The sequence below is a fragment of the Microchirus variegatus genome (assembly GCF_963457635.1).
Source record: "Microchirus variegatus genome assembly, chromosome: 23".
NCBI lineage: Eukaryota > Metazoa > Chordata > Actinopteri > Pleuronectiformes > Soleidae > Microchirus > Microchirus variegatus.
In genome coordinates, this window is record NC_139824.1 from 8000647 (window position 1) to 8013132 (window position 12486).

The 12486-nt window shown below is 39.2% G+C and overlaps 1 protein-coding gene across 4 annotated transcripts in view; it reads left to right on the forward strand.

The window, feature by feature from the left end:
- Positions 1-7109: 7109 nt before the first annotated feature.
- The window catches only part of trim2a (tripartite motif containing 2a), a gene marked incomplete at both ends in the record, with an annotated part of 13618 nt that continues 8241 nt past the window's right edge, over positions 7110-12486 (forward strand). The window contains 4 exons of one of the 4 annotated variants that reach the window (XM_083909116.1): positions 7110-7282; positions 9153-9390; positions 10558-10709; positions 10842-11022. In XM_083909116.1, the coding sequence (XP_083765242.1) occupies positions 7149-7282; positions 9153-9390; positions 10558-10709; positions 10842-11022 (705 nt within the window). Of the gene's footprint in view, positions 7283-9152; positions 9463-10557; positions 10710-10841; positions 11023-12486 lie in introns of all 4 variants that reach the window. The other 3 variants (XM_083909113.1, XM_083909114.1, XM_083909115.1) reach the window with 3 other exon arrangements.

The following is a 12486-nucleotide window of genomic DNA, read 5'->3' on the forward strand; positions in this document are numbered from 1 at the left end:
AATAAATCTAAAGCAACTGGCCACAAAATCCTCCTAATATGTCACAGAGACTCATGAATAATGTTCATATAACAAACTGAACTCTCCAACAACAACAGTACAGGCAATTTATTTGCGTTAAAAAAAATATTTTGCAGACTGCAAATCGTGCTTATGTTTTGAAATTATGTTTTGGCATGTGGCGCCACCTACCGCCGTCAACCAATCATTGCGGTCAGTAGAGTCTCAGCTGCCGAGCAACCACGGGTTGCCAGTTACGTCAGAAAACCAAACCTAAAAGACCTCGGTATTTTGAATTTGAATGTAGTAACTGTTTTTGGCCACATTCTTAAATATGGCACCTTTAATGTGACTTGTTCTGAATGTTGTACTTTATGAATTACGCAAACAAGGTTTATTATGAACAGACGTCTCAACCGCTTGGTAGAGGCCTGTATCTGAAATATTGTAGGGTGTAATTAAACAATAAATACATAAATAAATATTGATTTTAGTTATTATTATCATAAGTAAATAACATAAATAATAAAAAATGCAAATAAATAATTTTCCCTTTGCTCTTTTCTTGGTGTGTACCTTAAAGGGTTAAAGGGGGAAAGGGGGATTTTGATGCTGACGCTCTAGAATATGCTTTAAGTTAACATGAGATTGGTCCTGTAAATCATAGCTGGAGCTTGTGTCGCCGTCTGCCCCAATAAAAGCATGTGAAATCATGTAAAGATGTGATAATAAATGTTTTGCAGAACTTATCCTGAAGCTGACCAAGGCCTCTCTGCATAGAGTTTGCATGTTCTCTGCATGTGTGCATACATAGGTTTTCTCCAGGTTCTCAGGTTTCCTTCCACAGTGAAAAACATGCTGATTTTTGAAGATTAGGCAAATTGGACACTCTAAATTGACCATAGGTGTGAGAGTGGATGGTATTGTGTCTCTATATGTGGCCCTGTGATGGACTTGGTGACCTATGTCAGCTGGGATTGGCACCAGCGCTCCCCGAGACCCTCATGTAGGAGATTGTATAGTTGCATAGACCGAGCATCTGGCATTAGGTGCTGACAGGATTTAAAACTCACTAAATACTGAAATCAGACGAAAGGATCCCCAACAATTTTATGTTGATATGAGCCACACTTAAGAACGAGTCATTCATTAGCAACGGTCATTATTGTGCTGATAAATGGTATGATGTGATTAGGGGTCATTTTGACTGATGTGACTGTGTTCAAACGTGGTGTGCAGTTTGTCTAAATGACTGAAAAGTCTTATCTTGAGTCCTCAGAACAGATGGTTTGCAGCCAAGTAACGATTTGACAGGGCTTTCCTTTTCTGCAGAACATGAGAACTTTGATAAGACTTTGCTCTGCAGTCCTCCTATACATTCTTATTTTAGATACATACATATACATACATGTGATACAAAAATATGTGTGGCAATTTACATGAAGAAACTTGAATTAGTGAATGTTTTCTCAGTGTTGTAATTTAACGAAGTACAAATACTGCTTAAGTTTTCACATATCTGTAATTTACTTCATTATTTATAATTCAGACAACTTTTATTTTTACTTCACTACATTTCCTCAAAAATTATCTAAACTGTGTTCTTTTACATACATTTCCCTTAACCATCTTCGTGACTACAAAATAAAAGTTGAGTTGGTGACATAATGCCTGTTTGTTGTTGCTAGTTGTTTTTAGCGGCACTAGCTGTTAGCTAGCCGCAGATTTCGGCTCCAAGTGCACTTAAAACACACTAGCTAGCGGCTCGTTTCAGCTAGCAGAGCGGCCTATTAATACTTTTACTTTTACTTCTCAATACTTAAGTACGTTTTATATCAGAAAATTACTTTTGATACTTTAGTAGTAAATGTCAGGTACTTTAAGACTTTTACTCAAGGTGACTTTAATTTCTACCCAGGTCATTTTTTGGTAAGATGCTTGTACTTTTGCTGAAGTATCGCTTTCACATACTTTATACAAGACTGGGTGTTCTTAACCCCATTAAACATATACATGACATATTAATTAAACAATATGTAATGAGAAAATCAGACTTCAAATTCAAAATAAAGTGGCAGTGTGTGTGGGTAGAGAAAAGACATTTTTCATTGTAAAAGATGTCACTGTGACCGGTCAGTGTGATTATCCTGCACATGGACGAGGTCTTTTGTTTTGGCGGGGTCCAGCCACCTGCCACCATGTAAACAACAGTCAACATTTTACTCCTCAACCGTAACCCTAACTGTTCATGTGTTTTAAGTATCTGACATTTTCAGACGTCAATTTCCAGTCATGTCAGTCTGGCTACTTAGGGACACTAAAAAATCCAACCTGCAATTATTTCTGCAATATTTTTAACCATAATTGCAGAGCACGGAGGGAGGCGGTTCTTTTCCCGCTGTGTTTTTCAGACTGATACATGAGCAGAGTCTGTGCTCCAAACCTTTAAAAGTGTAAGAACTGTGATTAAAGTCGGCACATTTATCTCTTCCTGACACCGTCGATGTCCACACGGTGCATTTTACGAGAGAGAGAAACAAGGCGATGAAGTAGTGTTTTGTTATAGAAACTGTTGAACTGACAGCAGCAGGGACAGTTCAGAGAAGCATGGCTGTTATTAAAGACAACAGAAACAAATGATTTTAGTGACTTAGTGACCGTCTATTTAAGTGTACTGTCCACTGAATGTGTCTGCTGCGTAATTTCACCATTAGACAGTATAATTTAGTATAATTTAACCCAGTATTTGAAGTTTTTGTATGAAAAACGAATATTGCATTAGTTATTTTCTGATATCCGGACCAGAAATGTTGACTTATATCAGACATAAAGACGCAAAGCATTATAGTATATCGGCTCATTCCCACTCCAGGATTAACAGCCTACATGGAGCTGCCAAGCATAATGAAATCTGTGAAAAGGCTCTGTCCGTCAAGTTCTGTTTGCGAAATGATCGATAGTTACGTTAACTTCCAGCTACAGGCACTAACAAATCATGTCAACGTTAATTTTAACGCCATTTTTGTCAAATGTTATGGTTCTTACTCGACTTTCTTCAAAAAAGGAAAACCATGAAGACTTTCACACCTTTACTCTGGCTTGTTTTTTCATCAAGGATAGACATATTTAATGTCTACATGATTACTTTATATGCAAAGACGAATGTATTTAGCCTGATGCTGACTTAATGGCTTAATTAAAGGGGCCATATTATGAAAAATCAACTTTTTAATAATTTTAATCCTTATATTTGGGACTCTGGAGGCCCTATGAGTAGGCAAAGTGTGGAAAAAGGATGACTCACTCATGTTTTTGTGGTCTACAGGAGATATCTGAATCTTTAATTACTTTGTAGTTTATTTTCCATAGCTGTATAGATGTCACAAAATATAAACAGTTTGCTTTTTGAAGCAGTGGCTAATGAGTGTGTGTTTTGAATATACAGATATGAGGGATATACAAAAATACAGTACATGAAGGTTTTAAATACTTGAAATCTCTTATCAATTTCCTCTCAGCTTCCTTTTCCTTTGTTTTGCCTCTTAGCTTTTTTTTTTTTTTTTGGAGTGTCCCTTTATGCACAGTGAGTCAGCAGCGTGCACACATTAGGAAACATCCCTGTGACCTCAGCTCTGTTGGCTGCAGAGCTGAGGAATCTCATTTCTGACCCCTTTTTTTCCCCCTCTCCATGTGTTAAAGAAGTAGAATGATGCTGCAGTGAGCCAGCATTTACTTCTGAGAGAGAGACGCAGGGGAGGAGATGAACGGATGACACGGACCAAGAAAGGAGGAGAGAAAGTGGTTTAAGAGAGAGGGAGGGAGGGAAAGAGATGATGTATAAACTGAAACACAATCCAGCTCATTCGGCCCCTCCTCAACTTGGCTCACGTGTGCGCACACGAACACTCGCAAACACAGAGAGGAGCTGTCTCGCTTGCGCGCATCCTCTCATTTCCTGTTTTTGATTCGCTTGCTGCTCCTGGGGATGGAAGCATCGTTTCTCCGTCAGACCTGAAATGACCTGACAGGCAGGTTTAGAGGGATTTCACTGTGTTTTTCTGTGCACGGGAGTGGATGACGCCTGTTGATCTGTGCGTATAGATGCAGCGCTGTAAGTCTCCTCCTTTCACGTCATGTTGCACTGTGCTCATTTTTGCATGATGGCAACCCTGGCAGCGACTACATGCACCGTTAACTGTGCATTTACTGACTCGAGCTCAATCCAGCAAGAGTTATTCCACTTAGCTGCTGCAGATCGGATTACGTAAGCGTGGAGCGTTGTGTGGCTGGTGCGACCTTGTGCACTGTCGGCATCGGGGGCTGCTTCTGTTGTGGCTGTCTGTCGAGGGGATTAGAAAAACATTTTGGTTTAAACAGAATCAAATTTGATGCTTTGTTGCCAATGAAGCTCGGAAGGTAGGATCCGAGATTTGTGTGCGTACGTACGTATGCACCGAGACACAGGCACTTACTTTCCTTGTATAGTAATTATCCTAATAATCCTTTTATTTGTAGACACAGCTTTTAAGAAAATGAGCACACAAAGTGCTTTCCAAGGTCAAATTAAAGGTGAAAATAAAAAGACGTAAAATAGTAAAAAAGAAAGAAGGCTTGTTTATAGATGTAGGTTTTAAGGGGAGTTTTGTGTCGGCTGACCTGATTGTCTAGGTTCAGTGATTTAACAATATGACCTTTTTAATCTTGTTTTCGCTTCTGGAGTAAAATTCAAAATAATGGGCAGTATTTGCCCCCTCCTCCCCAAACTCCATGCTGTAATTTCCTAAATAAAGAAACAACAAGAAACACTTTTGGTAACACATTATATTAGGGAACAACATATATAAGTTGCATACTAGCCCTTTATTAGTCATCATTAAGCCCATATTAAACCTTATTCTACCTCTATTACGACATTAATTAAGATATTTCTGACACAAGGTGTTAATATGTGCTTAATATTTACTAATAAAGGGCTAGTTTGCTACTTATATGCATGTTAGTGTGTTTTCCCTAATCTAAAGTGTTTAAGATTAGGGACACGTTTTATTTTTATTAACATCCAACCGGTTAATAAATGAAAGTGTGTCTGCTCCGAGCAGCAGCAGCAGAGTCTGGGGTTAAGTGTCTTCAGCATGTACATTGGAGGAGGTGGGGATCAAACCCTAACCCCTAACCATCCGTTTGGTTGTTGACCCACTGCACCATAGTGTTCCACAGCCGTCTTAACCTTTGTAGACTGTGACACTCAGCGTCTTTGCTCTCTGCCACCAGACAGTGAACACATCACATATCATCCAGCCGTGTTCCACATATTTTGTTAATAACCCACTGGCAGCATAGCGGCTCCATCATAACAGTCATTTTATCCTCCACTCTGTATTTTCAAGCTCAGTGAATCACAGGACGCAGGTTCTCGTATATCTGCTTTCAGCATGTGAAAATAGAACAGAGGAGAGGAGAAAAGAGAGCATGCACCAAAGTCGTCCCTGAAGGTTTCCTCTCGGCAGCAGAAGTGGCCTTTTTCTCTGCCTGTCTAGAATGTGAAGAGACGATAAAGGCCCTGACACACTTTCTAAGTTTGCTGCAGGATACTGTGACCGAGGTGTCAGCCAGAAATGAACTAAACCTAAAAAGCTGAAGTTGATGTTGGACTAAAATGCGTTTGTTCTTTGAGGGCAGAACGTTTTCGTTTGTTGGTGTTTTGTTTCTCACAGATGTGACCTGAACAGAGATGTGCTTTGCTTCCACTTTTATAATCAAATATTCATAACTTACAGTGGCTTTTATGACAAACACCCAGCACTGCTGCTGCTCACGTACAGTTAGGGATGAGAGCGGTACCACAAGCTAGATTATCTACCGATACCGACATTAGTCCAGTACAGTCATTTTAGACCGTTTATGAAATATGAATTTGTGCTGAGTCATAATTCTCCAATTGTGTATCAAATATTTTTCTCCCAAAAAGAAGAAATAAACAGGCCAAACATGACTCGGCTAAAATGTTTTTGCTGATTATTTAATTTTTTTATATGTATGTATATATGTGTGTGTATATATATGTATATGTATATATATATATATATATATATATATATGTGTATATGTATATGTATATTTATGTATATGTATATGTATATTTATATATATGTTTATTTACATTTCACATTCATAATGTGTGCGTAATGAAGCATGCGATATATGTGTATATACATATATATGTATATATATGGATTTTATAGATTGTACCTGTGGTTCTCAACACCATAAATCCATAAAACAACATTATAAAAATAAGATTCTTGTTTCATTTTTCACCTATTTTCTAATCATGTTGTATACTTTTCAGTCCATGAAACTCCAGTCGATACTGATGTTTGTATATGGGCAGTTTTTTGTTTTTTTTCATGCATTTCATTTCCTACGTTTCTGTTTTTGTTGAACGTAGATATAAAAGGCAATTGGAGCAACAAACACTGTTTTATCCATTCCCATTTAATGTCTTTATTCAGAACTGCCTTATTAACCATGAAGCTCATGTTAAGAAATTTTCCATACCCTATTTAATTTTAGTATCAAATGACCCAAAGGCATTTTAAATACTTAATGGAATAAAAATGTGACCATTTACATTTCACTGACGATTTCTTGAACAGGAAGAATAAGATTTTCTCAAAAGCTCCAGAACGACAAACACTGCAGTAAGGTATAAGAGCCAAAGGTTTGCACTGTGAACTTTACATTATTAAATAGTTGTCATTTTTGGAAATGTTTGATCCTCTCACCTTCTTCACAACCTCTCAGATGCTCTGTATTGTTCCCCAGACGTAAAAAATGACTAATCCCTCCAGTAAAGAGTCCTGGAATCTGAAGGTTTGAATCTTTCAAACTTCAGTTCTCCAGGGTTTGAGTTCAAAGGTGTTGATTGGTGCGTTTGTTATTTCCTTCCTTTTTCCTTCAGCTTCAAACTTGGATCTTTCCTCCCCGCAGATTTCCACTCACATCCGTGAGGTCATCGCTGCACGTCTGGTCGTATGTCTTGTCGCTTCGCTGTGTCCTCCTTCCTCACTAATCCCGTCCTCCCTCTGTGTCGCTCTCTGCAGGGTGCAGGGTCAGAGGAAGAGGGACTCCTGTGTCAGAGTGTTAGGATGGCCAGTGAAGGCTCCACTCTTCCTAGCCCCGTGGTCCGCCAGATTGACAAGCAGTTCTTGATCTGTAGCATATGTCTGGACCGCTACGAGAACCCTAAAGTCCTGCCCTGCCTGCACACCTTCTGTGAGAGGTGAGTCCGCGTTCATGTTGTTGTGGAAAATCAGTGTTTCTGTCCTTCAAAGTTTGTACTTTGTACGGCAATGTGGTCCCAAAATAATCTGGAATAGTCAATATCAAGTAGTAGGGGTGATATCTAAAATATCTGATTGCGATTTTCCTGATTTTATGCATAATAATATAGCATTATAATCATGTTTCAGTTCAATATTTACAGTGCTATAGATTTAAAATGAGATTATCACATGAAATACTATCATAACTACTACTTTAATGCAAGGAAGAAAACTTTAAGATATGAATAGTTTGTCATATATTTTAAATCTGCATGAAACTTGATTTAAAAGCAGGTTTTTTTCCCCAGAGAAAGTAATTAATTATAATATGTTACACCTCAAATGTAGTTATCAACATATTTGTTCTTATATTGTGGTCATTATAGTTATTGTTAGTACAATGGACACAACTGCATGTGGTTCCATTTTCTGAATAAACCAGAGATGCTTCTGCTGCACAGTTAAAACTTTTAAATCGACATCATTTTTTGGATCGAAAAGCAAAGAGAGGTCCGCTTGTTGCGTCTCTGCAGCTGACTGTGATGACTCTGTGCCATCGTCTCTGTAATAACCTTTGTGTCGGACACAAAAGACAAACTGTGCACTTGGCCCTTTCCCCTTTGCTCTGGTTGCTTCTGCAGAATCATTAACAATTAACAATAAACACCACTTGTTTTTTTTGTCATCTCTGGTGGATCTGTTTCACGTAAATGCAGACAATATTATGTACATTTATGTTCACATTTTCCTCCAAAAGTTTGGCCGTGTTTGTTTTCTTTTTGTTTATATTCATTTGAAATGATGGGATGTCCCGATACCACTTTTTTTGTGTACGATACCGATATCAAAAATCGACCGATGCCGATATTTTTTCAGATACAGTCATTTTGGACCATTTATGAACTATGAAACATTTGCTGAGTCATTTCAAATTCTCCTACTGTGTAACAAATCTTGTTCTCCCAAAAAGAAGAAATAAACATCCCAGACTCTAAAGCTAAAGCTAAGCTTAGCTAAGCTAAATGGTTTTGCATAATTCTATTTACATGTTTACAGTCTGTGCATATTGAAGCAAGCGATATATAAGATTTTTAGTAGTGCTGTCAAATGTTAACGCGTCAACGGTGTTTAATGGCGACATCGTTAACATGCAATACAATATTTAAAGGTGCATTTTGTAATAAATCTAAAGCAACTGGCCATAAAATGCTCCTAATATGTCACAGACTCAGGATTAATGCTCATATAACAAACTGAACTCACCAACAACAACAGTACAGACAAAATATTCGCGTTCAAAAAAAACTTTTGCAGACTGCAAATCATGTTTATGTTTTGAAATCATGTTTTGGCATGTGGCGCCACCTACCGCCGTCTACCAATCATTGCAGTCAGTAGAGTCTCACGGGTTGCCAGTTACGTCTGAAATAAAATGGCAGCGCAAACTAAACCTAAAAGTCCTCTGTATTTTAAATTTGAGTGTAGTAGCAGTTTTTGGCCACATTCTTACATATGGCGCCTTTAAGATCTTCAGATCCAAGACTCTTGGTGGCTCCTCACCACGGCTTTAGGATGCACTTCACCTGCCCTGAGTCTGCTGATTCTTTAAAAATAAAGAGTTAAAAACATATCTTTTTAGACAGGCTTTTAGCCCGAGGTGAATGGCTCTTTTACACTGGTTCTAAAAATCTAGTTGTCTCATTTCCCCCCCCCCTGTAATCCTCTTTTATAGTGCTTATACTTTTTTAGTGCTATAAAAATAGACGGTGCTTAAGTGAGTCCTCCAGGCCAGCAGGATGTTCTCCCTCATCAGTGTTTGTTCTCCAGGTGCCTGCAGAATTACATCCCAGCCCACAGCCTCACGCTCTCGTGCCCCGTGTGCCGCCAGACCTCGATCCTGCCGGAGAAGGGTGTGGCGGCGTTGCAGAATAACTTCTTCATTACCAACCTGATGGATGTGCTGCAGCGGGAGCCGGGCAACTGCGGCCAGGAGGCGGCCGCTCTCGACAACATCACTGCCGTGGCTACAGGACAACTGCTGTCCTGCCCCAATCATGGAGGCAACGTAAGAGACTCGCTCCACATCAGTGGCACTAGGAATATATATAATATGTACAAATATATCCTTCCCCTTGATGTGGAGGCATTTCACCAAGGCATAAAGACATGATTTTCAAGAGGTGGTTGTCAAAACATGGTGTAAACGAGGGTTCTCAAACTCCTGGCCCGTGGGCCACATGCGGCCCGCCAACCAATTTCATGCGGCACTCCACTTATTGTCAAGTCATAATTATTATTTCTGTATGTTTTTTTATTTATTAATTTTAGTATTAAGTATTTATTGTGAAACGCTGTATCGTTCCATGTCAACACTTTTATTTTGAAAATCGGTCAAATATTGCCACAAATATTGTTATTACGTAATTGGGACAGAATATCCTGATCACTTTAAGCTTGTATTGCCAAATGAAATACAAGCCATTTTTTTCAAATGACTGCCCCCTACTGACAAGAATAGATACTGTACTTGTGTACAAAAATTCACATATCTGTACTTTGTTTTATATTATATATTTCAAACAACTTTTACCTCTGCTCCACTACATTTCCTCTTACTATTTTACTCTTTTTTACTCTAACATGGGGTTATGTGTCTTGCTCAAGGACACATAGCCAGGAATCGAACCCACAACCTTCCACCACTGAGCTACCTATGGCTCAATCCTAACTCCTACATTTTTTAATCCCTTTACTTTTACTTCTAAACTTATAGTAAATGTAATACACTTTAACTTAAGTAATATTATAAAAAGTGACTGCAATTTCTACCAAAGTCATTTTCTACTACTTGTACTTTTACTCAAGTATCCCTTTGAGGTACTCTATACTAGACTGTATGTGTGTATGTACAGTATATATAAGTACATGCAATGTTGAAAGATGTCAACAGGAAGTCGTGTTCATTAATAAATTCACGTTTCAAGGTAAAGGTGAGATTAAATGAGTTTTAAACTTCTTTTCACTCCTTTTCAAACATAAGAAGAAACTAATGAATGTGAATGATTTGTATGTCTGCTTGTGAATTGAGCATTTGTTCTTCTTAATATATAATAAGTTAAATTCAGGTCGTCATCGAAAGTTCTGATTTTTCGGGAGACCATAAACAAAAATTTTGATGGCAGGTCACTACTATCATGGAGTAAAAACCCATCTTTTTGTCCCTGTTGCTCAGGTGATGGAGTTCTACTGTCCTCCCTGTGAGACAGCCATGTGTCAGGAGTGTACATGTGGAGAACACGGAGAACATCCCACTGTTCCTCTTAAAGACGTCGTGGAACAGCACAAGGCCTCTTTACAGAAGCAGCTGGACGCCGTGAAGAAGAGGTACAGCAGCAGCGTAACGTAGACGCCACTACTAAATGACTTGGAATTGAACTTGCGCAGTGATTGCACTCAGACTTAAAAGTTGAAGATGACGACCGACTTGACCTGGACTCGACTCTTGTGTTGTCCCAGGTTGCCAGAGATCGACTCCGCCCTGCAGACGCTGTCGGAGATCCTGCAGCAGCTGACCAGTCAGAAGAGCTCAATCGAGGACGACGTCCACATGACCTTCGATGAGCTGCAGAAGACGCTCAACGTCCGAAAGAGCGTTCTGCTCATGGAGCTGGAGGTCAACTATGGCCTGAAGCAAAAGGTGAAGTCAGACACAAAGTACTCTCTGTGTTCAGCCTTGATGGTCTGTTGACATTTTCTTCCTTACGGGCTGTAGTCACAACAATGATAAGTATTGTTTGAGTTAGTTTTTTTAATCAGCACTTTGCAGTTATTATCTACCTCCCATGAAATATCCCATCGAGAGTAAACAAGGCTGTGGAGCTATCCAGAGATAGTTTGTCTGAATTTAATTTTTCGGGATCAGTGCTACCACAGTCGGAGTCGGATTTACCAATAATTATGTAAACAAGGTGTTCGTATCGGAGAGGTCAGGATCCTCCTCTCTCTACTGGATTCCCAAATTCCCCAGAGTAGATGTAAATGATAAATTGTTTGTATTTATATAGTGCTCTCCTGGTCTTGATGACTATTGAAAGCTGCTTTATACGACGCTTTTGCCACTCACACCCATTCACTCACACTTTCATACAGTGCACACTCATCTTTCATACCCATTCACACGTCATTAGTCAGCAACGTGGGTTTAAGTGTCTTGCCCAGGGACACGTCGGCATGTAGGCGAGCGGCGTCGGGAATCGAACCTGCAGCCTTCGTAGTTGAGAGACGACTCGCTCTACCCCACTCTACACACTCTCATTAAATCCTAATTTGTGGCCACAAATTAATATTTCATGGCCATGTTGTACATATTTAATGGCTACGGTTTATTTATTTATTTATTTATTTGTTAAAAAACAACAAGGTTACAAAGGAAAGATAGAAACCACACATAAAGTAGGTATTTAGACTTAATGATTGTTTAAGTCATTAAGCAGTTGTTTATTGATTTAAAGGTTCTTAGATTGGTGTCTGTTTTAAGGAGGGGTAGCTCATTCCATAATTAAGGAGGCAGAAGGGTTAGAGCAAACCAGGCCATGATGTTTATTTTAAGGGGCACGTAGATTAAGAGTCATGTGCAGTTGTATAACAAAATCATTTCATTTAATTTTCTGTACTTTATTAATCCCTTTAGGGAAATTCTTCTTCTCTGCATTTAACCCATCCTCTGCTAGGAACCTTCTTAGAATAAGGAGCAATGGGCAGCCACTGAGCAGCACCTAGGGAGCAGGACCCTTTTGACCTGGTGGGGACTCGGACCGGCAACCCTCAGGTTAAAAGCCATGTGCAGTAAAATAATATATAAAAATACTCTGGGGGAGACGGTATAACCAGACAAGGATTAACTCAAAGTTTGTTTTATTGTTCACTTGCATCTGTAAATGATAGAGAAACGTTGAACTACACAACTGAACAACCTGATAGTCATATGGTTGTTTTTGCTGTTCTTCATGTCAAGGGCTCAGCTGGTCTGATATGTCATTAAAAGGCAGATAGACGAGAGGTTGGGAGGAGGTGGGTGAAACGCCCTAATCCAGACAACCAATCAGCATGGAAGGTCTGATCACATGGGCTGCAAATGATTCACCGGCTGGTGTGCAGTCGA